Source organism: Pelophylax lessonae (genome assembly GCF_965119305.1).
Source record: "Pelophylax lessonae genome assembly, chromosome: 1".
Lineage (NCBI taxonomy): Eukaryota > Metazoa > Chordata > Amphibia > Anura > Ranidae > Pelophylax > Pelophylax lessonae.
The window spans coordinates 672,964,523-672,989,106 of record NC_138768.1 but is presented as its reverse complement, the minus strand read 5'-3'; the positions used below and the strand labels follow the sequence as shown (position 1 = coordinate 672,989,106).

Here is a 24,584-nt window from a genome sequence, read left to right as displayed (position 1 = left end):
TGAAAACGTCCCCCCACCCTCAAGCCGGGTGGGGGCGCACCTTCAGGCTGTGTAATCCTTTGCTTCAGGTTTGGCTGAGTCGGTCTTTTGTTTGTCCGACCAGCCCTTCTTGAACCCTCCTGGAGGAGCCTTGCCCTTCCCGCTTGCAGCAGTCGGGCGCACAAACCCTTTATGGGCGGTAAAGAAAGGATCCCCGCTTGTTACGAGGTCCTTTAGCTTTTGCAGCCTGTGGCAAGAAAGTGCTCTTGCCCCCAGTAGCATCCTTAATTATCTCATCTAGGGTGGCCCCAAATAGGCGATTCCCCTGAAAGGGGAGATTCGTCAAGGTCTTTTTGGAACCTAGGTCTGCTGACCAGCATTTTAACCACAGCACACGTCTGAGGATTACCGCTGACATAGATGCATGCCCTAATAGGGGGGTAGCATCCAAGGCTGCGTCACAGACGAACTGTAGTCCTTGTATGATCTGTTCCATCAATTCAGATGTTCCCTGGGGGATATCTTTCCCCTTCAGGTCCTGGCGCACCAATCTCGCCCATTCCGTTAGTGTCTGGGAAACTAGACCAATGACAATTACTGGTCTAAAGGCTGACCCTATCAGGGAAAAGATAGTGCGGGACTCCGCTTCTACCTTCCGATCCACCGGGTCCTTAAAGGACGAAGTGTCCTCCACTGGAATAACCGTGGCTTTATTCAGTCTGGAAATAGGTGGATCCACCACTGGTGGTACCGTCCATTTCTTAATGAGGGATTCCTCAAACGGATAGCGTCTAGCAATACGCTTGGAAATAGTAAAGGTACGTTTAGAATGCTCCCATTCTTCTTTAATTTTATTACCAAAACACTTGGGTACAGGAAAAACCTTCACCGTCTTGGTGGGTTTGTTAGTACCAAAGGGAATCTCTGTTTCAGTTGCCTCTGCCGGTAAAACCTCAAGTCTAGCACAACTAGTGCGTCCACCAATGCTTCTTCCCGAATTATGGCGGAAGCATGAACGTCCTCCTCACTGTCTGAAGGAACTTTACCTGAGACAACAGCCCTTGCAGAGGGACCTGCAGCTGCAATGACCATCTCAGAATCTGAGTCTGAAGTGTCAGATGATATAGGGGTAGGCGGGGGTCGCTTTCTTGACCCCCGTTCCTGACAGGCCGTCTCCACCCGAGCCACCAAAGACTCCAAAACTGCTGTAAATGCATCTATACTCTGTGCACCGGCGGGTCCGGCAGCCCCCTCGAGGGAAACAGGTGGGGTTACCTGTGTGGCAGGGTCCATGATAATTCCAGTTACTACCCGGAAAACAATCAATCCAAAAAAAAAATAAACCTTTTTTTTTTTTTTTCAGACCCCCAGCGCCACAAAGCCCCTCAATGTTACCTGCTTAGGGACCACTATCGAGCGAGAGAGAGAGAGATAGACCCCTAGGCTCACCACTTGATGCTCAGAGTTTACTGCAACTTGTCTCAGCACTGTCTAGAACAGACAGGAAGTCTCTTGGCTGGCTGCCCGGGAAGAAAGGAGGCGGCTCCGCCCCTCTGTACGCCTTCCAGCGCCTCCCCTAGCTCCACGAGGTGTTTGAGTCACCTCAAACATGGCCGCCCCCATGCTGGAGACACGAGGCTACGCCAAAATGGCGGCCTCGTGCAATCTACCAAACAATGGCGGCGGCCTTTACAGGATAGCGGCGTGACTGCAGAGTATCTCGGCATCAATAAACCTCTCTCTACATGGTGATCCGCGTGGCCGGCGGTACCGGACCCTGGCGGACCGCGTGGCCGTCGGGAGGCATGCTTTTGCTGGAGGAATGACCTGGAAAGCAGTATACATGTCCTGTGGCTACTGACAGGTAGGATACCATATCTATCACAGTAAGATTCTAGTACTGCCACTGATTACAATCATTTAAACATACTTGCAATTAGATTGTCAGCTCCCAAACCAAGCCTCCTGGCTTTTTGTACACAAAAATCACACTCAAAATAGGAGAATCTGTGCCATGTTATAGGATAGAGGGGAACCCATCCTTACCATACAGAGAGGGGCCCGCGTTCACCACAAGACCAGTCAGGGGAAAGGGGGGAACATACTACTCACCATACCGGAACCAGGCGGGCGCCAACTCCTGACAGTACCCCTCTCCACCGGGGTGGGAGGGCTGTCGACCAATACGGACGCCGTGACTCATGGTCTTTGGCGTTTCAGGGAGACGTTTAACTCGCAGGGTCAGTCCCCGTCCAGTAGAACTATGTCGCGGCCGACCCAGCGCGGAGCTATGGCCTGCACGCGCTCGCAGGCTGAACTGGGGTGACCACTGGATCTCAACAATTAGCCCGTCGCCCAGTTCAACATTTTTTTTTGCTTGAAGATCTCACAGGAACACTGGAGAAAAAAGCTGTCTAAAAAAAAATCTTTCCAAGAAAAAAATCCTGCCAGGACCGAAGATCCCAGCAAGGTATCTAGGTCCTTACTCCGGACTAGACAGAAAAAAACTGATTTGCTGTAGCAGAGAGCGAGAGGATATACCCTCGGGGACTGCCCCTAGGGTGTGGCCAGAGTATTTTCTTTCCTGTCTAGTCCTACTCCTGTGGAGGGCAGCATAACCCGAGGGTGTTGAATCACCGAGGACTACGTCTGTCAATGAGAGACAGAGAAATACCTGTTGATCCTGTCCGTGAAGTCCACCTAATACAGCTTCCTGTGATGGTGTGATGGTGTGGCGATGAGGTCACAATGCTCCTGAATTCAGAGCAGAGTTGACACTCTCAAAAAATAAGTGACTGAACGGAAAGAAAAGAAACTGAACTGACCGTGTGAAAGGACCCTAACTGCTGTTGATTGACAAGCTCCAGGCTTGTGAATCAACACCTGGACACACCTAAACCTGCCCGCTGCTTTCTAGATTAGCAATACTGCCTCTGTTGCTGAAACCCTCCTACTGTGGGCTGCAGTGTCTGGGAGGGGGAGAATGTGAAACACATGTTAATTCTTCAATTTTTTTTGTCTGTAGCTGTACTTTCAACTCCCCCAGAAATGCGTTTTACTTACTGTGACGAACGCCCGTTTGCTGGGACGCTTGTCACAGGTTACTGGAGGAGTGTGGAGGCCAGTCTCCTGCCCACAGACTATGGCCCTGGCTTGTAGGGGAGCGCGGCTCTGGCTGGGGGTGTATGCTGGGGGACCCTTGGAGTACTGTTACTTTGAATTCAAGACCCTGTCACCCCAAGCGACACAGACTTTGGGCCTAAGCTGCATATTACAACAAAGGACTTCACACAATGAGAGACTAAACAGATGCTAATGACACAAGACTCAGCTATGGTATACTGGGGAGATGTGAATTGACACTTAAGTTATAATAAGGTGTGTTGAAAATGGAGACGGGCAGTCTGAGAGCCTATGTCTTCTGCTTTCATCTGTTTAGAGGTGGAGTGTGTTCACACTTGTAGGAATGCGTATTCGGCTATGTTTTGGGCTTGTTGTCTGTTGAGTTAATTATGATAATGTTGCAGTCTCATTCACCTATTGTCTCTTTCCAGATCACCAAGGTATGTTGACTATGTTCTGTGCGCAATTGCATATGATAATGAAACACATGAGACTGTATATATTGGAATTGAGTTGTTGAATAAAGTGTCTTTTGTTTTACCCTTCATCGATCTTAGGCTGATGTTTGGGGGGGAATTGAGGGGCCAGGTCACTGCATCATGTGAGATTCTGGAGACCGAAGACAAATACTTGGTCCAAGTATTGGGGATCTGTTACACTTACTGTATCCGGGCGGCCAACTTTTGCTTTTTCCACACTTTGCTCTAGGCTCCTTTTCCTCTGGCTTGCTTCTGACAACTGAGAAAGAGTGATAAACAAATGAATCACAAACACATTAGCAAAAAAAACCTTCCTGTTGTAAAATAAAGTATACAAAGGAGGCAGAAGATTTACAGCGGCTCTTCAGTTACCTGTGGAAAATGTATAAGTCAGCAGCTACAAAAAAACTGTAGCTCCTGACCTTTAATTACCAGACACTCACCTGACTCAGGATCCCGCACTATCCTCACCTGACTGTTTTTATTAACCGATCTTTGGTCAGCGGCACCGGCATATTAACTGAGGGCAGTCAGCTGTGACTGCTTGCGGCTTCACAGGTGGCTGCTCGCCATCTGAATGGTCTCTCAGTTTTCTGGGACCTGTGACGTGTCCCAAAGGGCTGCGGGGGAAGAAAGGGGGCCAAACTCCCACTCCACCCGGCCAGAAGAAGTGGAAGCGGGTACCTGTCAAAACCAGGTATCCCCTCCCTCCCCCCCCCCAAAAAAAAAAATTGTTTTAAAATGCGAAGGAGGGGAGGGGGGAAGAAAGAGCAGAACTTCCCCTTTTGGGTGAAGTTCCAATTTGAATTTCACTTCAATTGATGGAGACCCTTTGCAAAGTCTTACAAATTGGTTAGCCTAAAAATGTTCACCTAGGGCATTTAGAATTTCTTCCCCCTTCTATTTCGGCACCATTAAAAGCGTTTTTATCTGAGACATACATAATGGAGTTTAGCTTGTAAATGACAAACCCATATGAAAAGTATAATGAAAAACCTTTCTAATGCATCTATAGTGTTATTTCTCACTATTTGGAAGCATTTGCCCATGACTGACTTTCCTTTACAATCAATTCATGGGCTGTCACACAGTCAATGAACAATAAAAGGCATGTAAAATGAATGTTAAAAAGGCGTTTACTGTGTGTGTCCATAGACATATAGCTTTTAACTTTCCCTTACTAAAGTGCAAACAATTTACTGAATATCAAGCTGCAAGAAATAAAAAAGTGAAGTTAGTCAACTGTACCTAAAATGTAGGTTTAAAAAAAAAAAAAAAAACTGAAGCAACTATTTGGTGTATTTAAATTTACTTCAAAAACCAAAATGTAGATTAGAGGTATAAATACAAAATAGAGTCCACATATTGGAGTAGAACAAGAGATACTTCATATACCCTGTGCCTTTGTATTGATGTACAGTGATTGTTTGTGCACGTTGACATTAGGTTACAGGTATACTTAGTGCTCTTCTTTAAATTAAGATGCACATAAAGACTATATCATTCTAGTCGGAGATTTGACACCTAAAAAGAATAACCAAACACTTCAAAAGTTTCCTATTATAACACAGCAAACCTTCCAATAAACAAATGTACAGTACCAAACACTTTCAGATTATCATAGGCAATAGTTCCCCTAAAACATCATAACCCATTTAACAGATCTAAATGGAACAGTATATCTACTGTACATATGTTTTTACACTAAACATCCTTAGTATTCATGAAACACATGGGAACCAGTGTAGCTCTGTTGTGGGTCATGAGATTTTCCCACACAATTCACAGATCTGATAGAAAAGTGCATCCAGCCTTGTAAGACTTGTCATATCCTTTGAACATATGCTTTGAACATACCCTTTTTAACCAGTAGAGAAATATTTGACCTATGGACTTTTCTCCCAGGTTTCCTCCTGTGCCTTGCTGTGGAAAGAATGTAAGAATTCTGTGACATTAGTTTAGGCCATCATTTGGCTGCTTCTGTATTTGCTCATTCAACTCCCTGTGAGTGAACAAATGAACAGCAGGAGACAATATATAAGAGCATAGCATAAAGCTATTAAACTACATGGGAAAGGAAACATGGAACAATCTTAAAGATTTGTGGTACATGGGAGTAAAACCTTTGACTACCTCCTTAAAGATTACTTCAGTTTGGAAGATGGCCTAAGGCAGATATCATGAAATTCAAGCAATCCAGATATGTATTAAAGTGTACCATTGTCTAAATTATGGACATTAAAGTATTTACACAATTTTATCAAGCAATAGAAAAGATTTAAAACAAACCAGCCGCGGTCTATCTAGCTGCCTGCACTGTGAAGAAATTAATTCTCAAAAATCCCCAAAGATTACAACCACCATAAACTCAGGGGGCAGGTAAATTAAGCATTTGTGGCAGTTTTCTGGTGGTATTGTTTTCCAGTAACAGTTCCAAAACATGCAACAGATTCAGGTAGTTCTCATTTACTCCACCATCAGAATGTGTTACTATGGCTGCTACAACTTCAGAAAGACTTACTGACAGTTTATAGATAAAGAAACTGGAGGCAATTAGAAGAGACAAACCAGAGTGCTCAGAGTAGGGATATGTTCTAAAGTACTAGAGTATTAAAGGGCAGAATGCGGGGCATGTTTACGTGCCATCAGTGGTTGCTGGGACACTGTCAGCTGCAACACTTAATTAGTTGCTAGCATTCTAGGAAACAATGAGGGGAAGCTAAACACAGACTGTGGGTGGTTGGATGCAGATGCTGAGAGAATAGTTTCTCATCAAGTCCGCATTCCTTATATTGACAGTAGACACTTGGTCTCAGGAAAGTGATCCCAAATGACCTCAAAAAAGGTATGGTGCTGGTGGGTATTTTCTGCTTACAAATTAAATGAATCTTGTGACAGAACTGACCAGCACCCAGCCTGGGTGCCTCCTTCAAGATATAGCTTCCCCCAGTCTGGAACCAGGAATTATAGCTGAATATTGCACCCAAGATACTAGACGACACTAGTTTAGGTGCATACTGGAACTCTTTATTGTAAATTCAAACAGAATATATACCATTCAAGATGAGATAAGAATTTGATCACATTATCCTAACAATATAAACTGTAAAAAGCTATATAATTAACATAGCTAAGAACGGCTAACAGACATAATGCTAAACTTCATCTAGCAACTAATAGTGGACAGTGATCTAATTAACATGCACTAATTAACAACTAGTAATTTAAACAAGCCTAGGTGCCCAGAACATTCTTTGAATAATCAGGGATCCCACCTCATCTCAGACTGTTCGGCACCAGTCTACAACAGTCTATGAGACAAAGCTCATACAATGTTCCAACAGTCTGAAAAAAGTGGAATTAATTTATCTTCATAGATCTCTTGAGGGATATTATTAATACATTTTTCTGTCCCAAGTGAAGGAGCCTCTCCAACCGAGTCTGCAGGAGGGCCACTATATTTCTTCTGACTATTAACCTGTACAAGATTAATATTATACCTGTCCATCCACTCCAGAAGGAACCTTTATTGTCCTTACTCAGGGAATTAATTTAAGCCTGGCTCGCAGTGTTCATCACATTGTTGTCCATCGTTAGAGAATGATCTGATCTCTCCAGAGCCCATAATCAGTGGGTAGGCTTGCCCTAGCCACCTCCAAAAGCCTCTGTCCCAGTTGGGTCTGTCACAAATCTATTGGATGAAGGAGTGTTGGGGGGTTGGGTTGGTCAGGAGTTGATTGTTTCAGTGACTGCAAGGCTGATGCTGACAGCTACAGTTACCCTAACATATGACATATTTCAAGCAGCACATATTTTTGTAACAAAGTTTCTCTTTAATGTTTTGATTTTGTTTTAAAATCTATATTAATATTCACAGCAAAGGATATCAGGAGGGATTCCACACAATTTTTCTTTGTGTACAGTATTTCATTAGCATTTACCAGCTAGGAAAAATCTTTTGCATAATGCAAGGGGTCAGCTCAAACATTTCAGTGCCTTCTCTGTTCATGGCAATCCACAATTTCAGCCTAAGAAGGGTCCAAATCATATGTACAAAAACTGCCATTAAAGATTACCCAACCAAATAACTAACTTGGGGTACATGCTGCTGGTCTGAAATGCCGGCCAGCTTCTCTCAAGAACTACAGCAGTGACAGACTTTTGCAGCTTAGTTCTCAGCCATTACAAAGGGATCCTGTGAGCCTTTTTGAAATTTTTGTTGATCTAACAAATAATGTAACAAAACAACAAATGTTGCACAAGGATGAGAGACCCCATAACACCAAAACGGAAAGTCTCACTACTAATAAAATCTTATATTATAGGACAATCAATGATTCATTCAGAATTCACTAGAATCTGAGGCATGCATTTCAGGCTGACCCTTCAAATACTAGTACAGGTGAATAATATATGTCTCCCAATTGCATTCTGCTGTGCTGCATGTATTTTTATTTCATCTTCCTTCTTGCCTGCATTGAAAAGTGGTCTGCATTTGACTGGTGGGGCTGTTCATTCTCAACACCCTGGGCCAGTTTCATTTGGCATGGATACAAAGATTTTTTAGATCCTAGTGAAGTTTCCCTAAACAAAATTAGCAACTAATATTATTTAATTCAAACAAGTGTGATTTCTCACTTTCACCATTCACAGTTGATGCAGGGATATTAAACAGCACAAACAGTTTCTAGCCCTATCACAATTTCCCCTCTTCATTTAATAGGTTACTGAAAGTGAGGCCACAAAAAACAAAATCCTGGATTCTCAGACTTGGCAGTGAACAGAATAGTCTCCAGCTTAGTCTGTGCTAAACAAAGAAAGCTGTCACAGTGCTCAGATACTGTCATTTGTATTGTTTCAGCTGTTCATATACATCTGGCCACTCATGCAATGCTGACAGATTAAAGCTATATTGTGTATTTTTAACCACTTGCCTACTGTGCACTTAAACACCCTTCCCATCCAGGCCAATTTTCAGCTTTCAGCGCTGTCACACTTTGACTGACAATTGCACGGTCATGCTACACTGTACCCATATGAAATTTTTATCATTTTTTCACACAAATAGAGCTTTCTTTTGGTGGTATTTAATCATCTCTGGGTTTTTTATTTTTTACAAAAAAAAAGAATAAAGACAGAAAATTTTGAAAAAAAAAAAAAGTTTCTTATTTTCTGCGAGTAAATTTTGAAAAAAAATTTTTCTCCTTCACTGATGTGCGCTGATGAGGCGGCACTGATGGGCACTGATAGGCTGCACTGATGGGCACTGATGAGGTGGCACTTATGGGCACTGATGAGGAGGTACTAATATGCTGCACTGATGAGCACTGATAGGCGGCACTGATAGGCAGCACTGATGAGCACTGATAGGCGGCACTGCTCGGCACTGAGAGGTGGCACTGCTGGGCACTGAGAGGCGGCACTGATGGGCACTGGAGGATGGCACTGATGGACACTGACGGGTGGTACTGATGAGCGGCACTGATGAGCACTGATGGGCGGCACCATCAGTGCCCACACTCAGTGCCCATAGTGCTGCCAGTCAGTGCTCATCAGTGCCTAGATGAGCAGGCACTGATGGGCACTGACTGGCAGCACTATGGGCACTGATTGTGGGCATTGATGGGGGACACTGATGGCGGGCACTTTGTGTATTTTTTTTACCTTTTAGTAATCAGGGCACTGGTGATCAGTGCCCTGATTACATGTCTCTGTGTCCCCAGCGCTGTGAGGCTCCCCCTCCTTCCTCACACTGCAGGCTCCGTGTGAGGAAGGAGCGCCGGCGATGAGAGATGATCTCATATGTTTAGATATGAGATCATCTCTCATTGGATGGTCCGATCACGTGGTGAATGGCCGCTGTGATTGGCCATTCACCACGATCACAGATTCTCCCCGATGCGCGCTCGCGGGAGCGCGCGGGGGGCGTGTCACTGGGAGGCCATTTAAAAACGGGCTCCCGAAAATTCGAGTCCGCGCTGCAGCCGTATATAGGCTGTAGCGCGGATGGGAACAAGTTAACCAGTGACTGCTCACAGTATCCATACTTCAGTACATGACAATATATTTCTAAAAGCAAAGAAGAATTTCAAATTGTTGACCATTGAAAGAACAGTTATGCAAGCTGTGATCTATATTTACACAGACATTTAGGCTTTATTCCAATGAAATATGACACAATCATTTCTATGAAAGTTCCAGGGGCTTATGAAGAATAAAACTTTTCGGATAGAACATCCAGCTATGCAGCATTAGAACACTTATTAAAAATTGTAGCCCGTATATGACATCTGTGATACTCGTACAGCAAAAGATATCTGGTTACAAAGGAGTAAAAACAATTCTGTTTTGCATAAGAACAAAATCACTTTTATTTCGGAAGATGTGTGCAATTTCAAAATGAGAAGCAAAACAAATTAAGCCTTTTTTCATACTGCCTCTAATATGCCTTTTATACATTGCTTTCACTGAATGGAAAGGGGGCGGGGAAAGAATACATTTTCCATACTTTGTTGTTTCAATTGTGCAAAATGTAAAGCTTTGGTGTGAACTTGTAATTAGCGTCTTTGCTGCACGTGGCTTGGTTTGTGAACACTTCCTATAAAGCATTATTAAACTAACATAATCCCAAGTACACAAACAAAACGACCCCCCCCCACCACACACACACATCCCCTTTCATTGTGCACAAGAGAGGTCCGATGTGTGCTTCTATTAACCCTTTCCTTATTACAAGATATGAGGGTTTGTTTATGCAACAAACCTAATTATACAGACCTAATTTTTTGCAGAGGGAATAGGCTGTTAATAGGCATTCAAACTCTTATATGACGCTTAAGTTAACTGACTGGATGTAAGGGAATAAACTGCTACAGTACCCTTCTTGCAAAGTGTCAAGCCCTAAACAGGTTCTAATAAAAATGTACATACAGTATTCTTTTTACAATGCTAAAAAGCCGGGTAAACATGAGAGGACATTTGCCTAATCTGGGCATTTTGAAGAGTCTTGTACTGTATATGGAAATAGGCGGAAGACAACTTATCCCAGAAGGGGAAGCAACAAGATAGGTACTAAAACCTGGCCTCATCAATAGTGTTCCTCCTGCAATAAACAAAGTAGGCAGCATCTTCCTACATTGCCCTTTTATCCCACAGTGTGAATGCTCAGCAAATGTTTGCGTCTTTCACATCACCAGGTGTCAGAGACACACATTTTTTATAACGGTAATTACAGACTAATCATGAAGCACAACAATGTGCCTGATTTATGAAAGCGTCTGAAGGAAAAACCCAGTCAGAAAATCCTGGTATGATTGATGTGGGGGATCACCAACTGTCAAACTCCAAAGTTTTTTTAAACAAGGTCCATTATGCATAAAATGATTGCCTGCTGTGAAACAATGCAGATTGGTCTAAAGTTCATTATTTCATTTACTGGTTCTTATTTTAGATGTGCCCCTGTTTCCATTATAATTAAAACTTTTACATAATGAAATATTTAAAAAAAAGCAATAGGATATACTGTGTGTATCTACAGTATCTCACAAAAGTGAGTATACCCCTCACATTTTTGTAAATATTTTATTATATCTTTTCATGGGACTACACTGAAGAAATTACACTTTGCTACAATGTAAAGTAGTGAGTGTACAGCTTGTATAACAGTGTAGATTTGCTGTCCCCTCAAAATAACTCACTGCCATTAATCTTTAAACCACTGACAACAAGAGTGAGTACACCCCTAGATGGAAATGTCCAAATTGGACCCAATTAGCCATTTTCCCTCCCCGGTGTCATCTGACTTAGTGTTACAAGGTCTCAGGTGTGAATGGGGAGCAGGTGTGGTAAATTTGGTGTTATCGCTCTTACTCTCTCATACTGGTCACTAGAAGTTCAACATGGCCCCTCATGGCAAAGAACTCTGAAGATCTGAAAAAAGAATTCTTGCTCTACATAAAGATGGCCTAGGCTGTAACAAGTTTGCCAAGACCCTGAAACTGAGCTGCAGCATGGTGGCCAAGACCATACAGCGGTTTTAATAGGACAGGTTCCAGTCATAACAGGCCTCACCATGGTCGACCAAAGTAGTTGAGTGCATGTGCTTAGCGTCATTTCTAGAGGCTGTCTTTAGAAATACTCGTATGAGTGCTGCCAGCATTGATGCAGAGGTTGAAGGGGTGAGGGTCAGCCTGCCAGTGCTCCGAGCATATGCTGCACACTGTATCAAATTGACCTGCATGGCTGTTGTCCCAGAAGGAAGCCTCTTCTAACGATGATGCACAAGAAAGCCTGCAAAAAGTTTGAAGACAAGCAGACTAAGGACAAGGATAACTGCAACCATGTCCTGTGGTCTGATGAGACTAAGATAAACTTATTTGGTTCAGATGGTGTCAAGCGTGAGTGGCAGCAACCAGGTGAGGAGTATAAAGACAAGTGTGTCTTGCCTGATGTCAAGCATTGTGGTGGGAGTATCATGGTCTGGGGCTGCATAAGTGCTTCCGGCACTGGGGAGCTACAGTATATTGAGAGAACTATGAATGCCAACGTGTACTGTGATATACTGAAGTAGAGCATAATCCCCTCCTTTTGGAGACTGGGCCGCAGGGCAGTATTCCAACATGATAAAGCATCCCAAACACACCTCCAAGAAAACCACTGCTTTGCTAAAGAAGCTGAGGGTAAAGGTGATGGACTGGCCAAGCATGTCTCCAGACCTAAACCCTACTGAGCATCTGTGGGGCATCCTCAAAATGGAAGGTGGAGGAGCCCAAGGTCTCTAACATCCACCAGCTCCGTGATGTTGTCAAGTGCCATGTTAAACTTCCAGTGACCAGTATGAGAGAGTGAGAGCAATAACACCAAATTTAACACACCCGCTCCCCATTCACAACTGAGACCTTGTAACACTAACAAATCACATGACAAGGGAAAGGGAAAATGGCTAATTGGGCCCAATTTGGACACTTAACTTAGGGGTGTACTCACTTTTGTTGCCAGCAGTTTAGACATTAAGTGCCGGTTCACACTATTGCGATGCGGGAACACTGCGAATATACTGCGTGTTCCCGCATCGCATCCGCAGCACAGGCAGTTCACACTGCCATATGCGATACGCTGAGGGTGTCAATTCAAAGTTAACGACACCCCCAGCTCAGATCGCATTTCGCAGTGCGATCTGACAGTTCACACAGAAATCGGATCGCACTGGTGTGAACCACCATGCGATCCGATTCTGCTGCGGATCAAAAAAAGGGTCCTGTGCGAGTTCACAGCGATTGCTGTGCGAATTCAGCCATACAAACTGTATGGCTGAATTTGCATCGCACAGACATTGCATGTGATTTTAGGAGCAGTGCGCTCTGAATTACATGCAATGTCTGTGATCGCATTAATGTGAACCGGCACTAATGGCTGTGTGTCGAGTTATTTTGAGGGGACAGAAAATTTACACTGTTATACAAGCTGTACACTCACTACTTTACATTGTAGCAAAGTGCCATTTCTTCGGTGTTGCCACATGAAAAGATATAATAAAGTATTTACAAAAATGTGGAGGGCGTACTTACTTCTGTGAGATATATGTGTATGTATTATATATATATATATATATATATATATATATATATATATATATATATACACATACATACACACACACACACACACACATACAGACACACACACACATATATATATTTGGACACAGGCACAATTTTAGTTTTGTCAGGTATTTACGAAAAGATATTCAAGCTATAGTTATATAATGGATATGGGCTGAAAGTGCACATGCGCAGGTTTAATTTGAGGGTATGTACATTAAAATTGGAGGAAGGAGGAATTACAGCTCTTAAGAATAGCCACCCCCCTTTTTTCCAAGGGACCAAAAGTAATTAGACAATTGAATCAAAAGCCATTTCATGGCCAGATGTGGGCTACTGCTTCGTTATTTCTTCATCAATTAAGCAGATAAAAGGTCTGGAGTTGATCCTAAAGCCTTGTACACACGATCAGATTATCGGACAATTTTTTTTTGTTGTATGTTAGTCTCATATGGAAAGTGAAGAGGTTACTTTCATACAAAAATTCTCATACGACAAAATAACTTCACAAATGATGTCATGTGTTGAATTGTTTTGTTTGCGTTCTTTCGTTTCTGAGCATGCGTAGTCTTGCTCTTATGATTTTATTCGGATGAAAACTGTAGTGATTAACTACTTGCCTACTAAGCCTATTTTTGACATTTGGTGTTTATAAGCTAAAATCAGTTGTTTTTGCTAGAAAACTACTTAGAACCCCCAAACATTATATATTTTTTTTAGCAGAGACCCTAGAGAATAAAATGGAGATTATTGTAATATTTTTTATCACACCGTATTTGCGCAGCGGTCTTCCAAACGCAATTTTTTTGGAAAAAAATCACTTTTTTGAATTAAAAAATTAGAATCCAGTAAAGTTAGCCCAATTTTTTTTCCATAATGTGAAAGATAATGTTACGCCGAGTAAATAGATACCCAACATGTCATGCTTCAAAATTGCGCACGCTCACGGAATGGCGACGAACTTTGGTACTTAAAAATCCCCATGGGCGACAATTTAAAAATTTCTACAGGTTGCCATCTTAGAGTTACAGAGGAGGTCTAGGGCTCAAATTATTGCTCTCGCTCTAACGATCGCGGCGATACCTCACATGTGTGGTTTGAACACCGTTTACATATGTGGGCGGGGTTTCCGTGTGCGTTCGCTTCTGCGCGCGAGCTAACGGGGACAGGACGCTTTAATTTTTTTTTTTTTTTTTACTATTTATTTTATTTATTATTTTTGATTTTTACAACGTTTTTTAAAAAAAAAAAAATTGATCATTTTTATTTCTAATACATTTCTAATTAGAAATAGGCACGACAGGACCTCTTTTTTGTGAGATCTGGGGTCAAAAAGTCCTCAGATCTCACAAGTACACTAATAAAGTTGGAAAAAAAAAAAAAAGGAACCTTTAAGCCGGTTGCTCGGCAACGACGTTTGCCGTCGCTCCAGTCCTCCAAGACAATAGAGTCGAGTGAGGGCAAGCTTGCCCTCACTCGACATCCTGTCTGTGAGGATCCGGGACCCGATCGTTTTCCCCGCTGCCGGCGGGTCCGGTAAGCGGGGAAAAGGACCGGGACGCGGCGGGAGGGGGGGCACCCCTTCCGCCATCCCGGAGGGTGATCTCGCGGCGAATCCGCCTCTGGGACCACCCTTATCGGAAAGCCCATCGCCTGCAGTTTAAAAAAATACCAGGGTTATGGCAGCTATCTGCTGCCATAACACCGGTATTTAGCTTTAAACTCAGGACGTATATGTACTATGGGCCGGTATTGAGGTGGTTAAAACGAAAATCAGACATTGTGATCACGTACGATAAAAATTTTATAGCCTGCACATCCAGTTTTGTTGTACGAAAGTTCGTAATCGGCTGTCAAAAGCACTATACTAACGATCCGAAAATTGGCAGATCAGACAAAGTTTTACTTTCGATTTTCTTATGTGTACGGGCCTTAAGTGTGGTATTTGTATTTGGAATCTATTGCTGTGAACCTACATCATGCATTCAAAGGAGCAGTCCATGCAAGTGAAAGAGACCATTGTGAGGCTTCAAAAACTAAACAAATTCATTAGAGCGATAGCAGCAACATTAGGAGTGGCCAAATCCTTTGTTTGATATATTTTTAATGTTGGCTTACTGAAAAGTATGTCTATGTACAGTGTGAACTCACTATTTAGTCGGGGCTCCTTCTGCATGAATTACTCATCAATGCGGTGTGGCATGGAGTCGATCAGCCTGTGGCCCTGCTGAGGTGTTATGGAAGCTCAGGTTTCATGGATGGTGGTTTTCAGCTCCTCTGCATTGTTGGGACTGGTGTCTTTTATCTTCCTCTTAACAACAGCCTACAGATTCTCTATGGGGTTTAGGTCAGGCAAGTTTGCTGGCCAATCAAGCACAGTGATACCATAATCATTAAACCAGGTATTGGTACATTTGGCAGCGTGGGCAGGTGCCAAGTCCTGCTGGAAAATTAAATCAGTATCTCCATAAAGCTGGTAAGCAGAGGGAAGCATGAAGTGCTCTAGAATTTTAATCACTGACTGTGGAAACTTCACACAGGCCCTTATGCAACTTGGATTCTGTGCCTCTCCACTCAGCCTCCAGACTCTGGGACCTCGATTTCCAAATTAAATGCAAAATTTCCCACAGGCCATGAGGATTTAGGGAGTCATGTCATTTGCTGATGTCGATCCACTGTGTCCAAAGTCAGTGCAGCCCTCTACCAGAAAATTCAAGGTCACTTCATGCTTCCCTCTGCTTACCAGCTTTATGGAGATGCTGATTTCATTTTCCAGCAGGATTTGGCACCTGCCCACACTGCCAAAAGTACCAATACCTGGTTTAATAATCATAGTATTATTGTGCTTGATTGGCCAGCAAACTCGCATATAGAATCTGTGGGGTATTGTCCCAAGAAAGATGAAAGACACCAGACCCAACAATGCAGATGAGCTGAAAGCCACTATCAAAGCAATCTGGGCTTCCATAACACCTCAGCAGTGCCAAAGGCGGATCGCCTCCATGCCACGCCGTATTGATGCAGTAATTCATGCAAAAGGGGCCTGACCAAGTATTTAATGCATACTATACTGTACATGGACATACTTTTCAGTAAGCTAACATTTTTGTAATAAAAATCATTTTTTTTATTGGTCTTATGTAATATTCTAATTTTCTGAGCTACTGAATTTTGGGTTTTTACTAGCTGTAAGACATATTCATTAAAATTAAAAGAAAGAAAAGCTTGAAAAATATCACTCTGTGTGCAACACATCTATATAAATAGGAGTTTCACTTTTTGAATTGAATTACTGAAATAAATTAACTTTTTGATATATATATTTTATGAGATGCACCCGTATAGCCTATTATAAGTGTTGGATACCCACTTACAAAATCTACTGATTCTTTTGTTATATGCCTGTCCCATTTTTTTTTTGCTAGCCAGCCTTTGGCTTGGGCGGTGAATTTTGCTCACCCTCTAGTTTACATTTGGCTCAAAAAATGTATGGCTTCCAAAACATACATGTGTTAGGCTTTCCATTGCACTAACACTACTCTGCAAATGTTATAGGGGGAACTCAAAAGCTCAAGTTCTCCAATCACCACCCACCCACACTCTCCTTTTCCTTCTCTTGCAAAAGACAACTAATTACACTGACACTACAACCCTTCTTAAGGTTCATTACCTTTATATATAGCTAAGCTAATGGCACTACAATTCCAAATAAAAGTATAACTGTGTGATATACTGGTTTTGTGATACATATATGTCCCATAAACATGTAACCTTTAATGCCTTTGCCAAATGGATTTTGCATGTTCTCCCTGTGCCTGCATGGGTTTCCTACAGGTACTCTGGTTTCCTCCTTAACTCCAAAGACATGCTGGTAGCTTATCTGGTTCCTGTCTAAATTGGCCCTAGTATGTGTATTCATGAATGGGAGTTAGGGACCTTAGATTGTAAGTTACTTGTGGGCAGGGACTGATGTGAATGTACAATGAATATGTAAAGCACTGCAAAATTGACGGTGCTATAACAGCACCTCTAATAATAATAATATTAATAGTAATTATTCTTATTAATTCCTTCTGGCCTTGTTGTTGAATTGGTAAAGCAAATAGCAAGGATTGAAAAAAAATGTGTGGCTTTCATGCATTTTTTCCCACCTTGCTCTTATGTTTCATGATACTTCTCTCCTACATCAGGAAACTCTGTATGACAGATACTACTGTATATGCTTCCTGACAATCAGAGACCATGCTGTGAAAGCATGTACAGTTACATCCGAAAATGGAAAGGAGTATGACACAACTGCAAACCTACCAAGACATGGCCATCCACCTAAATTGACAGGCCGGGTAAAGAGAGCATTAATTAGAGAAGCAGCCAAGAGTCCCGTGGTAACGCTGGAGGAGCTGCAGAAATCCACAGCTCAGGTGGGAGAATATGTCCACAGGACAACAATTAGTCGTGCACTCCACTAATCTGGCCTTTATGGAAGAGTGGCAAGAAGAAAACCATTGTTGAAAGAAAGCCATAAGAAGTCCTGTTTGCAGTAAGTGAGAAGCCATGTGGGGGACACAGCAAACATGTGGAATTAGGTGCTCTGGCAAGATGAGACCAAAATTGAACTTTTTGGTCTAAAAGCAAAACGCTATGTGTAGCAGAAAACGAACACTGCACATCACCCTGAACACACCATCCCCACTGAGAAACATGGTGGTGGCAGCATCATGTTGTGGGGATGCTTTTCTTCAGCAGGGACATGGAAGCTGGTCAGAATTGATGGGAAGATGGATGGAGCAAAATACAGGGCAATCTTAGAAGAAAACCTGTTAAGAGTCTGCAAAATATGACTGGGGCAGAGGTTCACCTTTTAGCAGGACAATGACCTTAAACATACAGCCAGGGCTACTATGGAATGGTTTAAATCAGTGGTTCTCAAACCCTGTACTCCAGACCCACCAACAGGCCAGATTTTAAGTATTTCCTTGGGGCGATGCAGACTAGAATACTGCAATCACTGAGCAGCAAATTATATCACCTGTGAATTTATTTCAGTTATCTTGCAAACCTGGCCTGTTAGTGGGTCCTGAGGACAGGAGTTGAGAAACACTGGTATACATCAAATCATATTCATGTTAGAATGGCCCAGTCAAAGTTCAGACCTAAATCCAATTGAGAAACTGTGGCAAGACTTGAAAATTGTTGTTGACAGACGCTCTCCATCCAATCTGACAGAGCTTGAGCTATTTTGTAAAGAAGAATGGGCAAAAATTACCCTCTAGATGTGCAAAGCTGGTAGAGACCTAACCAAAAAGACTTGCAGCTGTAATTGCAGCGAAAGGTGGTTCTACAAAAGTATAGACTCAGGGGGGCTGAATACAAAGGCACGCCACACTTTTTAGATATTTGTAAAAACATTTAAAAACTATTTATCATTTTCCTTCCACTTCACAATTATGTGACACTTTGTGTTGGTCGATCACATAAAATCCCAATAAAATACATTTACATTTTTGGTTGTAACATGACAAAATGTGGACAAGGGGTATGAATACTTTTTCAAGGCACTGTATCTGTCTGCTTCACACAGTTCTAATATGAATTATCACAGGAAAAAAGATAATTGTTTGTGTGGCCTCCTTGCTCATATTACTTCATTCCCTGCTATCTAGAAAAAAGTTCCTATAGTTTTTACAAGCCCGAAAACCTTTAAATCCCAACTCCAGGCTTCCCTCAGCACTACATGGGTTAAATGCACATTTGGCTAGGGGGAAATGAATAAGTACAAATACCTAATTTATTGCTCCTACAGGCTTCCTCTTCTTCATGCAAATGCTCCCCAAATTCCCATCACTTGCCTACCCAGCCACAGCTTTTTAAGATCATGTACAATGCAGGGCCAGCATGCATTATGTACAATGTAGAACCAGAAGTTCTGCATTTTATGGGAGGATACCAAGGGCCCACCTAAAACACATACACGGGGGAAGTGTGCTGTCTGCCACGGGATTGAGAAATTAGGTAAGTACTTGAACTTTCCTCTGCCCCATCCAAATAAGCATTTAAACCATGCAATGCAGGGCTGGGGAGGAGAGGGGGTGCACCTCATAAGTACAATTAAAAGAAGCCTGAAGTTAGGCTTTAAAAAGAGTAACTCCACTTTTGTAGAGAAAAAATATCCCCCTCTAGGTGCTCAATGTACACTACAAGGATTAAAAAAAAAAAAAAAAAAAAAAACTTTGCTGCATATTCATACCTTTTGTTGCTCTCAAGAAATAGCTATTTGGTTATGTCAATTTGCAAACTGAACCTGAATAGGAGTAACTTTCATTATCAATCAGCTAATGCACTTGCTGGGTTATAATGAGGGTGTGAATCATTTTGGAGGTTATTAACCCTTCGGGAGTATCTCACCTAAAATGAATTTTTGTTGCAGAGGAATTCTAAAATGTAATTTGTATAATTGTGCAGCCTTCTGGGAAAATCAGTCACCTGGCTCCGCCCTGTCCGGATCGAAACCAGAAGTGGGTGAGAAACAGTGTCTTTTGCAAACTACATTACATAACAGCCTGGCTAATGTGGTTTTAACATGTTAGTGCATACATTTTTTTTATATAAAGTCAGCTAGTTTATAAGTTTATTGAACCATTGACGTTTATTCTTTTTTGGCTGGAGTGACAACCCTGAGGTGGAGTGATGAGCATAACGCTTTAAGGTGCCCCTGACATCCCAACTGCACACTCGGATTCCATCTTGAGAGATAAATACCACTGATGACCCTGAGTGGTTCAGATCTATATGACATACAGTATATGGGTCCACTCATTGAAGTTAGAATATAGAGTACACGTGAACACTGAGCATAGTGTATGGACTTACTGTAGAGTTTGTGGTATTGAACACAGTGCACATCACATATAGACTCACATTAGTAGGTGAGATGGCTGTTTTTGTTTAAATGTACTTATAGCACTAGAGGTGTGATTGTTTTTGTTATTTCATACATATTGGACTATGATATTGGGCTTGGGTTACACATTGCACATATATACACATTTTTACAATTTATGTTTCTGGTGATTAGTATTCAGTTTGTTGTATGGAGAGATTTAGTGTATTATGGTATCTTCACTGTATAAATAGGAGCAGTGCTGCACCAAGTAGTATAGGGGAGGGTGGTGGCAGCCCACAAGTATTTTTTGTCAATATCACAGTTGCATTGATTGCATGCAGTAGCAGGAGCTCAGCATACCTATCAGGGTCCTCTCCCCAATTTGAAAATGAAGTCCAATAATAAACCACCAGAAAATCAACTGATTTCCAGAATTATCCCATTAACTCATATTATAGCATTAAAATAGCCTCAGGGTATGAACGTTCACAATGCTAATGTGCAGCTCTAGGCAGGCTTCACATTGTAGCATCAAAAGTATGCATACACTTGTGATAACAGAACTTAATCAAAGAATATCTAAACTCTAAAAAGTGGGAAGTGTGGCCAAGCTGCCGATGTGAGCAGGTGCTAGCCTCGAACCTGCTGCCGAACATCTGCTATCAGCTCTGGTGATATCTTCTGAGGGCTCCTCTTTTCTTACCTGGCTGTGGGATTGGTTCACCTCCCTGTTCATGCTGCATTGCTGCCCAGTCACCAGAACAAAAAATAACAGAGAAGCTGGGGGGGGGGGGGGCAGAACAAGGGAGCCAAGATGGCACCGGCCCGCTCCCCCCTTGCACACCACAAGACAGAGGAGCAGGGATGCGGCTGCATGGCTGGAGGGATTTGGCCACATGGAGACCTGCCAGAACTGCTGGGATCTAACCTAGATGGAACTGAAGAATCCTCTCATGTGGAGATGGTCTCTGGGGAGTTGTCTTCTGCTACACACACGGCCACAGAGGGAGAGAAGGGGGATCTGCAGCCAGATAATCAGGAGGGAGACCTGGGCAGCACATCCCCCAGCTTTACTGCAGGATTCTTCTCCAGAGCCTACACTGAGGGATGTGTTCCATGCTGCACATTGCGGCAACACAGCTCTGAATACACTTCCAAACTAATTTTAGCAATTGGGGGGAAAAATTGGTGCTTATCTGCCATGACATGCAGAAGGTGCAGGAGCGAACCACGGCAATGGAAGGTAGTATGAGCTCAATGGAGGTGGAGATGGCCCCTGCCAAATGTGAAATTAGTGCCAACACTATTGTTGTCCAAACCCACGCTAATCATATTGATGACATTGAAAATGGCCTACGCAGAAATAATGTTCAGATTCCAGGCTTGCCAGAGCATATCGAAGGGAGAGATCCAGTTGCATTTATTTAAAAAGTGGCTACTAGATAACTTCAACAAGCACAACTTCTTTGCTGTGGAAAGGGTGCATCGCATTCTAACTCGTCCCCTTACTCCTGATAACCACCCTCATCCTTTAATTCTTGAACTTTTACACTATAAGGATCGTTTCAACATACTTACCATGGCTTGCACGAAAGGAATCGTTGAAATGAATGGCTCAAAAGTGTCTCTTTTTCCCATGATGTTAAATGCAGGCTGTGTGCCCTCCATATTCCTTATCCAATGCTGTATCCAGCTAAAGAAATGGTGGCCCAAGAAATGTTCACTTCTTTGTTACCCCTAAATTGGTGTAACATAGGCTGGATAGAAATGAGTAACATCTTTCCCGCCCACACACCCCATCCTGCATGTGCTTTCTCTCGTTCCTGGATGTATCAATATTTTCACTACTATCTGCAACAGGTGCACCCAGGGCTCGACAATCCCCGGGCGCCAGGTCGCATTTGCGACTAGAATTAGCGACCTGGCGCCTGGGGGTGCCCTGCAGAAGGTGTCCTGTCATTTTTGCCCGGACTTCCGCGCACGGAGTGCACGGACTTCCGGGCCGTCCGAAAATTGAGGCCCCGGCTTTTCGGCCTACTTGAGATGACAGGCTTCCAATGGGGAACTGGCGCCCTCTTGTGGAGGCCGGGAGTAATGACTGTTGTAATGACTGTTTCCACTGCCTTTTTGTTCTCAATTCATTCATTACCATCTCCCTGTCCAGTTAGTTACCTTTGACAGGGAGTGTGGTTATTATTATTTAATTTATTTTTTAAATGTAAAAAAAAAAAAAAAATAATATTTTTTTCTTTTTTTTTAATTATTAAAAAAAAATTCTTTTTTTTCCAATTATTAAAAAAAAAAAAAATATATATATATATATATATATATATATATATATATATATATATATATATATCCTTTTTTTTTTTTCCTCATCGCCATGCCACAGCCGAAGGCCCCTTTCACACGGGCTGTCTGATCAGGTCCGCCTGTCAGTTTTTCAGGCAGACCTGATCGGACCCTTGATTCTCCTCTATGGAGCAGTAATCTGCCGCCATCTGATCCTGTCCACCAAAAGCAGACGGATGGTGGTTCTATTTTCTATCCATCCCGTGGATCGGATCAGATGGCATCGGATGGAAAGAGACAGACAGTCTGTTTTCATCCAATAATGCTATAGAGGAGAGTGGGGTTCTAGTCGTATTTATGTGTAAATTTAGTATCCGTTTTATTAAATAAAGCTTGGTTGTTAGTTTAAAAAAAAAAAAAAAACTGGCTCCTAACTTTTTTAGCTGGCTCCTAGATTTCAGGAAAATTTGTCAAGCCCTGGGTGCACCTATATGAAAGTTAGTGCTTTTCTCCATATGGAGTTTTGGTCCACTCGCGGCTGCGAGTTTGCCAGCTAGCTTATATTTCGGCCATACTGGTATATTTCCCCTCCCCCCATGGCTGTTCCTGCAGGAATCTTCTTATTTTTGTTTTTATTTAAGTTTTTGTTTTTATTTTTTGTGGGGAGTTCTGCACCTTGTACCTGGGCCTTTAAGTTGCACTCACTCTTTACATGTCTTGCCATCTGTCAGGTGTCCTTCACAACTAGACATTGACGTGGAAGCTCACTGTTCTTCACCTTTATAATTCTACCGAGTGACCTCCACTCGAACTGTGGAGAATGCTCTTTACCTCAAATGATTCGATCAGTTCTTTTTTGCTTTTCCTGTGCCTGCTGGATTGATTTTTGGTTTCTTGGAATATACGAGGACTAAGGACTCAAAGAAGGAAAGGGCAATGTTCATTACGTTATCCCACTATAGTTCCCTGGTGGTCTGTCTGTAGGAGACGCACCTCACTACTGACACCACCCATATGTTAAATAGCAGACTATACCCACTGCAATATCATTGTGTTTTCCAATTATGCAAGGGGTATTCGTATTCTTACAGTGCATCCAAAAAGTATTCACAGTGCTTCACTTTTTCCACATTTTGTTATGTTACAGCCTTATTCCAAAATGGATTAAACTCATTTCTTTCCTAAAAGTTTTACAAGAAATACCCCATGACAATGTTAAATAAATTTGTTTGTTCTCTTTTGCAAATTTATTAAAAATAAAAACAAAAGAAAATCACATGTACATGTACATAAGTATTCACAGCCTTTGCCATGACACTCAAAATTGAGCTCAGGTGCATCCTGTTTCCACCGATTATCCTTAAGATGTTTCTGCAACTTGATAGGAGTCAAACTGTGGTAAATTCAGTTGATTGGACATGATTTGGAAAAGCACAAACCTGTCTATATAAAAGGTCCCACAGTTAACAGTGCATGTCAGAGCACAAACCAATATGAAAAAAAAAAAAAAAGACATTTTCAAGCTTAACTTAACAACCAGCCTGCGGCCAACTGAATTGACCTGTCCAACAGTATGTGTTAAAAACAGGGGTTCAGTTGGCAACATTTGCAAATACATGCATAAGCCACAGAGCCCTGGCAAGGCACCCCATTTTCTGTGGACCTAACTCTAATTTCTGTGAGTCTCCAACAATGGAAGCACATGCATTTAAAATAGACAGATGTAGGGCAGATAAACCTGAAGGGAGCCCATCCCTTCCTAAAAAGGTACAGGGGCACACTGAACACCCAGCCCATAGCACTATGTCAAGCAAAAGTGTCAGTGCGTTGCCTGGCCAATATAATTCATAGTACAAAAAAATGGATTTTCATAAGAACTTACCATAAAATCTTTGTCTGGAGTCCATTGACAGATGCAGCTCTTATGCTTCCTTTACCATAGGGATATGCTGCCCCCTACAGGAGTAGTACTAGGCAGGAAAAAAACTCGCTGAGATGCCTACAGGGGCCGTCCTTCACGGCATAGCCCCACACACACTCTGCCACAAGCCAGTTTCGTAGCAAGCAGTGAAAAAGAAGACACAAACCATCCCCATAACAGAGGGGCGGGTGCTGCATCTGTCAATGGACTCCAGAAAAAATGATTTTGTGGTAAGTTCTTACAAAAATCCAGTTTTCTCTATCATCCATTGACAGACGCAGCTCTTATGCTTCCTATACCATAGGGAC

General features: G+C 42.4%; 1 protein-coding gene across 1 annotated transcript in view; it reads right to left on the bottom strand.

Moving 5' to 3' along the window:
* Positions 1 to 24,584, bottom strand: part of MND1 (meiotic nuclear divisions 1) — a 283,900-nt gene that overhangs the window by 158,000 nt on the left and 101,316 nt on the right. Inside the window, exon 5 of the mRNA XM_082257369.1 lies at positions 3,766 to 3,840. Within this exon, the coding sequence (XP_082113495.1) occupies positions 3,766 to 3,840 (75 nt within the window). The remainder of the gene's footprint in view (positions 1 to 3,765; positions 3,841 to 24,584) is intronic.